We start from the raw sequence: 13,004 nt of genomic DNA, 5'->3' as shown, positions 1-13,004 counted from the left end.
TTGACTATGAGTCCATCACTTGACACTACAAATCTCTGCAGCCCCCCCCCGAGCCCACTGGGCTCCCCGGCGCGGCAGCAGGCTGCACGGCGGTGGTCTCCCTCGAGCAGGGACACCCCTCAAGGCTGAGAGGCCCCTCACCCGGCATCTGATATCTATAACGAGCTAAGCGACATTTTACAGTAATCCTAAAAGTATATTTTATGCTAACAACATTTTTGTATATATGTATATCTATCTAGATATGGATAGATGGAATAGAGGAGATTTAGATGAGATATCAGGAAGAAACTCTTGGCTGTGCGGGTGGTGATCCCCTGGGGCAGGTTGCCCCGAGAAGCTGTGGCTGCCCCATCCCTGGAGGTGTTCAAGGCCAGGTTGGACGGGGCTTGGAGCAACCTGGGCTGGGGGGAGGTGGCCCTGCCCAGGGCAGGGGGTGGCACTGGGTGGTCTTCACGGTCCCTTCCAACCCAAACCATACTGTGAGTCTACGATATATATCTCCAGCTATAGCTTAATTATTAGAAGTGTAGTAAGTAGTAGAGTGTTTGACCGCTGTCAAATCACCCCTCTGAAATCACTGTTTAATTACTATCCAATGATTGCTTAATCACCATTTGATTACCACTTAATTATCAATCATCAATTAATTATCAGTTGGTTATTATTTAATCATCAGTAAAACCCGTTTAGTTAACCCCACAATGATGACTTCTCTTAATTCACCCGTGACAGCACCTCCACCGGTGACGTCCCCTCCTGACAGACAGAGCCCGGTGGCTTGCTGGCCCCTCTCCCCGGCATTTCTTTCTCCTGCACCTTCCAAGCACTGGCCTACATGGTGCCCGGTACCACCTCGCCCTGCTTCTCTCTCGCCCCGCTGCAGCGTGGCCGTACCCACAACCCGCAGTGCTGCCCACTCCGTTCCTCCCTGCTCCACACCTCCTCCGTGCGGCTGCACGGCCACGACAGCAAAACCTACCTGAGATAGCGGTCACGCCAGTTAGACGCAGGAATTGCAAGTACACAGATGAGGCCGGAGATGACCCCACCGCCTCCTGAGCCTTATCAATGCTGGTGAAGGTTCTCTCCCCCTGTGCTCAGCCTCCACCACAGTCTCTCTCCCTCCGGCTGCTGGGATCCTCTCCTCTGTCACAGCCTTGGTCCACATTAGGCATCAGAAAGGCACAGAGATGCCACCTCCTACGCTGGTCCCTGAGCCACCCCAGCTCCTGCCCGTGTGTGTCCTTTCTGCCCCATTCACCATGTCCAGGCAGAGCCGGCCAACCCAGACGAGGTCCCCTGCTCCGGCCACCGCTCCGGCCAGCTCACACTGGGCAGCGCCGGAGCTCTGCAGGGACACGCAGCAGCCCACTTCCAAGGCAAGGGAACACCAACTCAGCCTCTCCACCCTCTCTGCCGAGCACGGCAAGCAACATTCGGAAAATGACAGTCAGTCATCCAAGGAGATGGAGATGCCACAAATGCTTCCTAGAGGCTGGCGCAGGCGGCCGAGTGTCCCTACCCGGTGCCAATTTACCCCAACTTCACTTGGATTATACACCCCCGAAACAGCCGTAGGAGAAAAGACATAGCAGATTTGCTTAGGAAATAAAGTTAACGTCCAGCTCTTTGTAGATTTTACTCTCATGGCCTGAAACTTTCAAAACCTCTGCTTGCCAGCGCGGAGCACACGTCCACCAGGAGCAGCCCACGGGGAAAACAACCGTGCTTTCAGCTTGGATGGACGGACACCGTGGGGACAGCCGTGGGGAAAGGGCAAGCACGAGGCAGACCTGAGCACAACGGGCAGCGCTGGCTACGCTTCCAAAGCAACTGCTGCCGGCCCTGGAGAGCACCCGTAAAATGGCAGCTGGGTGGAAGACCGGAGGAAAATCTTCCCATCGGTTTTAACTGACTCTGCTCAACTGCTGAAAGGCCAAAGTGGCCTCCAAGCCGGAGACGGCTGCGCAGAGCGGAGCAGACGCGGGGCCAGGCTTGGCTGGGCTGCACAGCAGGCTACGCCACGGCCCACCAGCGCCCTGCCTGCGCCCACGGGCAGCCCGGCACGGGAGAGGAAAAAGCATCAGAGAAGCCAAATGTTTGAGCCAGGCCCTTCCTAAAGCAAGGTTGGAACTAGACGATCTTTAAGGTCCCTTCCAACCTAAACCATTCTATGAGCCTACGATAAGGGAATATGCTGGCTGGTAGCTACCGTAGCATGGTGGCTCACCAGGTCTCAACCTTCCATGGCTTCTCAATGAGCTGCCAGGACGTGCTGGCACCGCCTGGGAAAACCACCTTAAATCACCATTGATAAAAATAAAACCCCGGCCTGGCCTAACATCTCCCCAACACACCCCCATTCCCTGAGCTGCCCACCAGGCTCTGGTGCGGTGACCCACAGGATTAAATTCTGCCAAAAGCTGTCCCAAGAAGATGCACCTTGTGGGTCCACCTTCCTTTAAGAGAAGACCCTGAGCTGAGGGAGCCCAGCAGGCGGAGCCCAGCAGCAAGTACTCCTGGAAGAGGCCTCACCAGTGGTCTCACAGCCTCTTCCCACCGGGAGAACTTACCTTGGAACAAAAGACAGCTCCAAACGGAGAGAGTGCTCCCACCCCAGTCATCATAAGCAATCTCAGTAAGCAGGAAAGAAGAGGAGCACTGTGGCTCAAAGCAGAAGCATAACCAGAATCAGACTCTCCACCTAACTTATCAGGTATAAAACAGAACGTCAGCTCCTCCTTTAGCTACTACGTAAGGTTTGACTCAGTGGGATTTGGAAAGAAAGTCCCAGAAGTGCGGTCTCATGAGGAGATCACAGCTGGAAACTTCCTAGGAATACAGATTCATTTAGAGTTTTCCAACGTTGTGGAGGATCAATCATCTCCTTTTTTACCAGAAGGCCACCAGCCATGTATTATCCAACTCTACAGGTTTTTCCCAGGTTGCAGCTATGTGAGAAGGTGGCCTACATATCCCCAACCGAGCAGAGATCCCAGATCACCTGTCAACTGTCAACTTTGCCCAGATTTACTTGTGATGTTAAATAATCTTAAAGGTGAAAGATGACTTCTGGCTTTGGTGGGATAGATTTGTTTTCCAAGTGTGTAATAAGGAGCTCAACACCCGAGAAAAACACAGAACCACAGGAAGAGTCACATGAGAGGGAGGGGATGCCGACCAGGGGGACCTGGGCTGGAGAAGTGGGCCCACGTGAACCTCATGAGGTTCAACAAGGCCAAGTGCAGAGTTCTGCAAGTTGCAACTTGCAGATGAGACCTACGGAGAGAGGCTTCATCAGCTACTTGATGCCCTTTTTTCTGTTGGTTAATGTTACACATGCATTGGAGTAGCAACGCGCCACCATTTCACTAAAGATTAATGTTGACATTCCTCTTGCAGGAAGAGCAGTTTGGGTGACATGCCTTCTTCCCTCAACCCCATCTTTGTCACCACCTTTAAATCCTGTATTTTACGAGCAATGTCGCTGCACGGGATAAATACGCAAATATGAGAACATCCTCCCTCAAGTTTTCCAGGCTGTCCAGCTGCAATGATTTCCACTTTAAGTCTATCAATAAAAATGTGATAAAACTGATCTCTGACAATACTTAGGGTTTGTCGGGGTTTTTTTTAACATCTCTCTAGAAATCCCTCTTGCTTTAACATTAAAACCAGCAGAAAACAGATCAGTAATTATTATTATCGTGCACAACTTGAATCAGCATACAGATGTCAATGTACTGCTACTACTAACGTAAACGCCACGAGAAAATGTATTACCTGTAACACAAGAGACGACTGAGTAATTCCCATCTTATACTGTGAATTAAGGTGGTGTTACCCACGCAAGCATCGTGCAAACTTAACATCAATACCCTGACAAGAAAGAGACCGTGCTGGAGGATCTAACACAATAAAAAATTACCAACCTCTGCTTGTTTGCACCACACGCTGATGTTCTTACGCTGAGCTTTCGTGAAATGGTCCCAAGCCTTTTGTTTGGAGGCAGAATGGTACACGGCCACTATCTGCTCGACTGTAGTATCAAATCAGCAGTCAAATCAGGCCAGAATATCATCCAGAGAGGGCGAACAAGAGGAGTAAAGGAGTAAAAAAGTGGAATCAGGCAGGTGGTTTGGCTAACCTTTTCTTATAACACTGTACTGTGCTGAAGCTATGCTCAGGAAAGGGACTCTGTGCCTGGAAAGAAAAGCGTGAACTTCGCCAGGCCAGTGTCTAATGCCCACAGAGCAACCATCAACCGGGGAAACGGCAGCTGCTCTCAGCTGGAAAAAGGGCAGGCACACGCTGCGCTGAAAAACATTCAAATACGCCGCGCGACGCTGCCTATGAGTGTAGCAGGTACACCCGGGTAGCACTCGCTCTCTAAAATGGGAAGGTTACGTACGACTGTGAACGTTGGCACTTTGGATGCTCCTCTGCCCAGCGGGCACAGTCCCACGGAAGGGGCCACGGCCCGAGCACGACCGCATCGCACCCGGGCGGGCGACAGAAAAGGCATTCCGGCCTCAGCCGTCACCTTGTTGTGTTCCTGAGATTTATTCCTTCTATTTCTCTAGAAAATTTGCGGAGGTTTTTGGAAATACAAAGCGCCTCTCCTGCATGAGAACTCACCCAACGGCAGAAAGCACATCGACCTGATTATTTTAATTTTTTTTACGCTTGTGATGTTGTAGTAAGTATAATTCTTACAAAATAAAATCAACTTTCTGCTACTTAGATTAACTTAAGAGTGGTGGAGATACCAGTGGGTCTTTTACAGAGCGGAGCTGCGTGCTACTGCCTATTACTACTTCCTCTGCAGCGCTTACTGTGTTTCCCTCTGGATGATGTGCCCATATTTTTTACCATGAACACAATTTAATAAAAAAACAATTTAAAAATCAAGTATCAAACAAGTAACAGCAAAAATTATTGAATAAAAAACCAAAAGTTAAGAATGTTCACAACCCAGCCAAGGGGCTCAAGGGGACTTCATACAACTGCGGAGAAGGTACTCTGAAAGGTATTCTTAGTAGAAAAAAGTGAAAAAAATAATAATATTCAGACTTACTAAAGAAAGGATGTGTAAGAGGCAATGAGTGGTTTAAGGAACTGTTGTAAATTACGTCTTGGAACTTGTATAGCCCACGCCTCTTCCTTGATTTCATGGTTTAATAAAGCACTGGGATTTGAAAGACCCAGGTTCGAAATGCTGTTTTGCAACAGGTTTCAGTTGTGACGGAGAACAGGGTGTCGGGAACACTCTGCCGCATCCTACCTTTGGCGAATAAATCCTGTACACTTCGCTGAGGCACCAGATTACCAGGAACTTACCTTGTCTGTGCAAGTGGAGTTGAAAAGATGACAGAACTACTAATAGACTATAATTAAAAGAGGAAAAAAATTAAGAATCCATTGTCTCCTCCCCCCAAGATGTGGACTCTTACTTCAGTAACAAGTACCACATGAAACTTTTGCCAAGTTGATGATACATGCTTATAAATCAACTGCAGCTGCACAGAAGCGATTGCTACTGCTTTTCCTGGAGTCCTTTTACCGTGGCCACTCCAGACTCTAGAAATTAAGCGTCTTCCCTACAACAGCAGACAACCAACATTCACCGCGGAAACACTACTCACACTGAACCAGAATCCCTGAGAGAGCGAGTTTGAATTTCTCTTTAGCTTCTTCCATCTCTTTCTCGTGAGCTGCTTTCTCGTTCACCAGTCTGCGAATGTGGCTGTTGGCCGACTGGATCATGGAGTAGAAGTTGTTGGCGGTCCTCCTGTTCACTTCTCCGCGCTCTATCCAGGTCAGCAAGGTCTGGATGGCCTCCAAGAATTTTGTGTCATCTGCAGCAAGAAAGGACCCCTTTACACCACAGAAGTAAGCTTTCAGACCCTTCCCCTGGCACTGCTGACCTCTTCTCTTTCGAAGGTCAACTCACTTCAGGCGGCTAATCACAGTTATGAAAGCGTGGTATTATCTGAATCCAAGGCTATAGAAAGGCTTACAAAGGCAAGTCTAGCATCAAGCTGATGGAGCAAACCATCTCTTGAGGTGTAACAAGAGGAGGACTAACCGCTAGAAACCTGCTGGAAAACTTCACGTGCCTATTCAGATGTGCTCTTTCGTGGAAGAAAATATCCTCCAGCTCCAAAATAATCAGGCCACACATGGGTCTTCAGCTTCAAAGGGAGCCTTAGGACTTACGCTAGTCCTTTTAACATGAACAAAAATGGTTTGGAAGAAACTGTTGTACTCAAGTATGGTATTGTTTTTACAAAAAGACAAGCAATTCTGAAACAGAGACGGCCGGGAGAGCTGCTGCGTGCAGGCGGAGGGCTCGGTCTGACCGGGCTCTGCAAGGTCTAGATGGCACCATCATTTCAGTTCAGCGAGACAACCACTGGAGAACACAAGTCTCTGTCCCAGCATCTGCACAGAAGGGTGGCCGTGTCCCGCAGAACAGCTTACCTTTCAGCTTCTCAGCGACAACGCTGCACTCGTGGTCAGAGTAATGGACGACGGGAGGTGGGGAGGGCGGGCGGAAGCGCTCCTCTTCCAGCCTCCTGCGGTGGCGCTCCTCTCTCGCCAGCATCCGCTGCTTACATTCCCACTCGTACAGATCATCCCGAGCCTGTGCAAAATCCACATGCAGGCGCCCGGTATCCTTCTTGTCAGTGCTGGAGCCCAGCCTGATGCGATAGCCTGGCAGTGATGACAGCAGTGTTCAGACGGGACAGATGAGGTACCTCAGGCTCCAACCACCCACCAGCGCCCGTCTCTCAATCCTACAGAGACAGAAAGTCCCTGAACAGAAGACTTTAGTGCACAGAAAGTGATGCTGGAAGAGGAAACACTGTTAGGGGGTTTGCGGCTCTCTGCCTGTGTTTTGTACATCCTAGGCAAGATCTTACACGGGCTGTTCCTCCCCTAAACCCTAGCAGGTACTGGCTCTCCTCTACACACTGGCAGGCACTGGGTCTCGAAGAGCCACTGTTTAATTGCACGGAACCTCTGAGGCTGCGGCTCTACGCCCAGCTATTCACACGGGGAAGGCAGAACCGCCTTGGTTTTTCCCCACTTTCACAAACTCCTGAAGGTGGGGATGGGGAAGGGGGAATCAGAGGCGAGGCACGGCAAAGAGGGCCGCAGGTGGATGGCGGTAATCTTTGGAACAGCCCCCATCATCCGGTGGGAGCGGGGATAAGGTCAGCAAACGTGCACGCCCACCATGTGGGAGCTCTTCTCACCACCAGGAAAGTTTGCGGGACTCCTTTTCTGGACGCACAAACATGCTAGAAGGCTCTCCTCTGCGGTTAAGAAAAGCACAGGTGAGATGTAGGGAAGAAAATCTGAACTAGAGAGAGACTTTGTACAGAGAGCAAGCCCGGGAACAACGCTTGTGTGCGGAGGACACTGGTGACTCTGCACATAACCATGGGTTGGGGCAGGAGGAACTATAAGCAGAGAATGCCTGCAGCTAAAGAGGCCGTATCAGCTATGTAGAAGGGGTAACCGCAAAGAGACACAACTCTTCCTGAGGGGGCATTGCAAGTCTAACTCAATTCAACCGGCTCTGGAATGAGACACGATGCTTACAATCAGTCAAAACAGACTGCAGAGAAGTTTCCGTTATTTTAAACAGCAAAGAGCATTTCCCTCACTTATCTTGACTATCTCATCTCTCTGGAGATAATACGGCCCGTGGAGGCAGTGCCCTGGTTTGGTAATATACTGAAAGAATGAATTTGGAAGGGATTTTAGCACGGAAATAGAGAGTATTACTGTATTTTTCTAGAATGGTGAAGAGTCAGGCTGCTCAGGGCAAATCTAACGAGCAGAGCAAACGTGGGTTTGGCCGGGAACGCACAATCTGGCAGCCACACAGCGCCTGGGAACAGCAGCCGTGATGTCTCCGTCCCCGAAACAAACCTCTGCAAACCCCACGGGCGCAGAACAGGGGTAAAGGCTGCCCAGGTGCTTCAGGTCTGATGAATGACAGGGAAAAAAATATTGATGAAAGTAAAGCACAGCATCCAACGAACTGAGAGCAACTGCAAATTTTTATAGGACCCTTAAGCATTATCTACAGAATCAGCCAGACATTTATCCAGGTAGGATGGGGATGGACTCTGATTGTACTTCATCCCAATATCCCGCAGCGGTCTGCAGTACCCAAGGTATCTTCCCTCTCGGGAGCCGTTTTCATGTATTTAAACAGAAATGCAATAGCAGCAGAAAAAGAGGTGAACGGACACAACATCAGACAAATCTTCCGATTGCCACAAGGCCTATCGTTACAGCTATAAATTATATCTCTGTCCCAGAATTTAAGCTGCCGTCCCGGTGAGAAACACACCTACCAGAAAGATAAAGCGCCTTGTCCACCATGAACTCCTCAGCAAAGCGGATATGACAGAAATTCTTCTTACTCTTCCGAATAGCTATGACTTCCCCGCACTGTTCAAACACTTCCATAATGATCTGCTCTGTTCCGTTTTCCGGTAATCCTCCAACAAACACTGTCTTACACCCTGGGGGCCTCTCTCTTGTTGCTGGAGGGGGAAGATCTGAAGAGAGCACGAGAGAGAAAGCAGACCAGGTTAGTTTTTGGTTTGTCAGCACACGTTCCTTTCATCTGCCCACCCCTCCCACGAGACGACCGTACCCTCCTGGCTCCCTTCAAACGTACACCTTCCTACGCTGCGTTCCACTTTCCCGAGCAGTCTCCTCTAGCGCTGCTGAGGTGCTCTACGGGAATAAGCACATTTACCGGTCTGTTTGCAAACAAAAGACCTCAGGAGCCCGAAGCCCTCCCCACGCTCTCCCCGGCACAGCAAAGGCCCCCTGAGCTCCTGTCGCAGAACACGAGCAGCCCCAGCGCCTCAAAACTCTGTCACAGGAGGTGCTACAGCTTAAAGGACTGTCCTAACGTAAAGAATATGTAGAGAACATATACAGAGGATCACTAAGGGCAAAAAGCAGTCTGTAAAGGGCACAAAAGTATTAAAGCTGAGGGAAGGTCCTGAATCAAATTTAGACTAAAAAGATATTATGGAAGAGATGAAGGAAAGAGGTAGAGCCAAGAGGTGTAGAAGGAATTAATGCTGGGTGGGTTTTTTTAACTTGTATGGCTAAAATGAACCACAGAACATAAAAGCAGGCTGAAAGTTAAGTCTGTTTGCCAGACACAGGTTGCCGAGTACGCGCACGTACCCTCCTCTCACCCTGCGGCACACGAGAGAGAGCGCGTGAGACTGCTGTGACTTGGAGAAGTGTTTCTCCAGCACCCAACTCATTTCCACGCTCAGGTGCCCACCAGGCAAGTGCAGCGAGACCCTGCCAGCTCAGTACGCGAAGGCTGAGAAGCATTACGTGCTTGTTGCCTGCTGTTCCTTACAGAATCACAGAGTCACAGACTGGTCAGGGTTGGAAGGGACCTCTGGAGACCATCTAGTCCAACCCCCACCAGAGCAGGGTCACCTACAGCACGTTACACAGGACGGCGTCCAGGCGGGTTTTGAATGTCTCCAGAGTGGGAGACTCCACCACCTCTCTGGGCAGCCTGTGCCACTGCTCCACTACCCTCAAAGTAAAGAAGTTCCTTCTCATGTTAAGATGGAACTTCCTATGTTCAAGTTTATGCCCATCACCCCTCGTCCTATCACTGGGCGCCACTGAAAAAAGACTGCTCCCATCCCCCTGGCATCCTCCCATTAAGTATTTGTATGTATTAATAAGATCCCCCCTCAATCTTCTTTTCTCTAGACTAAAGAGACCCTAAATCCTTAATATCTGGAAAATCCCAAACGAATTTCAGTGCTGAGATCCACCGCCCCTGGTTAAGTTCACAGAATTACACCACTTAGATATTTATTTAACAAGATAGTTGTACTACATTCTTTTAATTCTTTGGCTTATTTCCAGCAAAGTTCTTCCAAAAGCAATTATTAGGATTATTTTCTTCTTGTTTGGAAATGGTTCCTTTTGGTTCCCAAATCGAGCCTGACCACTGACTCCCTACAGCCTTATGAAACAACATCCTTAACCTTCTTCTCGGCACACACCAGACCTTCTGTGCCAACAACTCCTTCTAACATCCTACTCCCACTTCACAAGACGAGAAGCTGCAAGACAGCGCCCGGGCAGGGGCTCGCCCAGTCCAATACCAGTTTGTACCCAGGGCCTCCAGGAAGGACTCGTACGCTCGACGAGGCGCTGAGGTTCCCCTCTCAGGACAACACCGACCACAGCTGCTAGTTTTTCGCTGAAAACCAAGTGTAACCACCTTTCCACTACACCTTCATCACCTTATCAAACGTTCCCTCTGTCCACTTCGTCATCAGTATTAATTTCTCTTGGAAACTTCCTAAATTACTCGATCCCACCTCAACAGCAATCTCCCCAGGCTAACTTTGGTATTGAACACAGTTTTGCACAGACCGTATCTCAGATCAAAAGATAGACCTTAGGTCTGTCACAAGTACATGAAACACAAGGCAACAGCTGTAACAGAGGGCGCTGAACCCACTCATTTACAGCCAGAGATCGGGTGCGGGTTTCGAGGTCTCGGTGTTTTCGAGCTCGCCGGGTGCGGGGGTGAGGAGGAGCGAGACCCGGGCACTTGGCCCACGCTGCCCAACAGGGTTCGTTCATGCCACGAGCGGCACATCCCATATCAATTCGGAAGTTTGCTGAGGAGCTCTCTCCCCCGTGACGGCTGCCATCCCGAGAACTCCTCGCCCCGGTGCCGCAGCCCTCAGCCCGTCCCTTCCTCCCGAAGCCGCAGCGCTCGCAGGGTCCCACATGGGCTGTCACTGCGGGGAGCGCACGGCTCCTACCGACGGAGTGGGCTGAGGGGAATCCCTCTGGGTTTTACATTGGTATCGGGGTCAATATCGGTTCTTTAGTGTCATTAATGTTAATTATTGGGTCTTATCCTGTTAAATCTGTTTATATTTCAACCCTCAGGTTTCCTTGTTTTTTCCCAATTCCCCTTCCCGGGTGGGGAGGGGTCATCAGGTGAGAGAATAATTGTCTAAACAACAATAAATTGTTGTGGGTTCCTCAAACTGTAACAGAGTTCTTTTCTTTTAACATTTTCTGCCAGATTGGCTCAGATGAAGCAAAATTCCTCCCCCCCGGCAAATACCCCTGACAGATATTTGCCAGGAATTAACATTTCAGACTGCATCCGTTCGCAGGGCCAGACTGAAGGAGGGATTAAAGCAGCAGGAGAACCAGAAGAGGACAAAAGCCCCAGGGAAACAGGACCGAGCACGTCTCCCGCAGCCGAGGACAGAACCGCACGGGTCTGGATGAAGCCAAGAGCCAGTTTGTCACAAAAAGGGGAGAGAAAAGGTCTTCAAAGCAGAGAAACCACCACTGGAAGGGATTCGCAGCAGAAAGAGACGCCGGCAGCCCCGATGGAGGGGAAAGGGAGAGTACAGAGAGCGCACACGCGGGAGAAGGGGCGCAGGAGGAGACGCGCCAGGAGCACCCCGGGGGGAGTCCAGTCTACGTCGCGTACGCAGACCTTCGGCTGAAAAACCACCATGAGTGTGGCTAGAAGAAATGTGGGAGGAACACGCACCTCAAAAGCAGCATCTGAGTATTTCTGTGACGGTTACTTGTTTGCCAGCATGAGGAGACGCACAATTTTATTACAGGTTCAGAGGCCAGGAAGGGACTAACGGTGCATCTTCCTTCTAACGCAGCACTCAAATTCTTGAACTGGCTTGCCCACGAGTATTTGATTTGGAAAAAAAAAAACCCAAAAAACCACAGACACAAAAAACCACCCCAACTGTTTCCAGGACAGTAAGACAGGTTTTCTTCTGTGGACGGTGAACTAAGAGATAAATAATCAGACCGAACATTGCAAGGGTTTTATTTAAAACGCGGGGCACAGGAGCACCCGACTCCCGCTGCCGGGAGCCCCCCAGGCCCGGGGGCCATCTGCTGGCACCTTCTATTGAATTATATATAGACACGCAGTTACGAACATCTCCGGCAACTTCTCCACATAACAAAAGAATCTTTCCAGTGAAGAGCACTGCTTCTGAAAAAAAAAAAAAAGTCTTTTTTTTTCCGTTGGTAATTTCAAGACTGTCCTGTGCTGACAGAGACCCACAGACCTCTGCGGGGCCCCGACAGCGCGGCTGGGCCGTGCAGGCGCTGCAGGGAGAAGCGCGCTTTGATGGCACTTACACCCCTACCTTCCCCAGTTTGTAAGTTCTGTCCATTTTATACTGGAGAATCTTTCATCAAGGCTTTACGGGGTGGAACGCTTCTCACCCTCTGCTTGTCTGGCAGTAAGCACAGCTCACAGGATCTGACTTCTTCTTCTCTGAAGATAACAAGCCCAGCAAAGCCCTGTTTGTCGGCAGAGCTCTGGCCAGTAGGACACAGAGGTCTTGGGAACACCAAGCCCCAGGGAGTGACTGCTGCCAAGCTGCCTGCGTTAACGCGAGACCTGCTGCCCGGCTCTGCCATACGCTGGAGAGAGCGGATGAGGGGACCGTGACTCTGTGCAGCTCCTGCTCATCCCACTAAGTGTGGACCGAGTCAGGGGTGTCCTGCTCCATTCGCCGGGGGACAAATGGGCCATCAAAAGCTGTTAACTCCTTTCCCAAGTCTGCCTGGGAAGTACATCTTGTGCGGAGGAACCCAGCCCCAGGACAAGCAAGGCTTTCGACACCGTCTCCCACCTCATCCTCCCAGGCAGCTCAGGCAGTGCGGGTTGGATGAATGGACAGTGGGTGGCTGAAGAGTGGGTGGCAGATGGAGCTCAGAGGGTTGTGGTTAGTGGCGCAGAGTCTGGTTGGAGGTCAGTAACAAGTGGTGTCCCTCAGAGGTCAGTACTGGGTCCAGTCCTGTTCAACATATTCATCGATGATCTGGATGAAGGGATAGAGTGTACCATCAGTGAGTTTGCTGATGACACAAAACTGGGAGGAGTGGCTGACACGCCAGAAGGCTGTGCTGCC

General features: G+C 50.4%; 1 protein-coding gene across 1 annotated transcript in view; it reads right to left on the bottom strand.

Annotated features, from left to right (window-relative positions):
* The window catches only part of ENOX2 (ecto-NOX disulfide-thiol exchanger 2), a 38,086-nt gene that overhangs the window by 12,887 nt on the left and 12,195 nt on the right, over positions 1-13,004 (bottom strand). The window contains exons 4-7 of the mRNA XM_009892049.1: positions 8,379-8,585; positions 6,487-6,720; positions 5,649-5,861; positions 3,936-4,042 (exon numbers count right to left, since the gene is read on the bottom strand). Coding sequence (XP_009890351.1) covers positions 3,936-4,042; positions 5,649-5,861; positions 6,487-6,720; positions 8,379-8,585 — 761 coding nt within the window. The remainder of the gene's footprint in view (positions 1-3,935; positions 4,043-5,648; positions 5,862-6,486; positions 6,721-8,378; positions 8,586-13,004) is intronic.

Source organism: Charadrius vociferus, unplaced genomic scaffold (assembly GCF_000708025.1).
Source record: "Charadrius vociferus isolate BGI_N301 unplaced genomic scaffold, ASM70802v2 scaffold1279, whole genome shotgun sequence".
Lineage (NCBI taxonomy): Eukaryota > Metazoa > Chordata > Aves > Charadriiformes > Charadriidae > Charadrius > Charadrius vociferus.
Note: the sequence above shows the minus strand (reverse complement) of the source record. Positions and strands in the feature narration are given on the sequence as shown.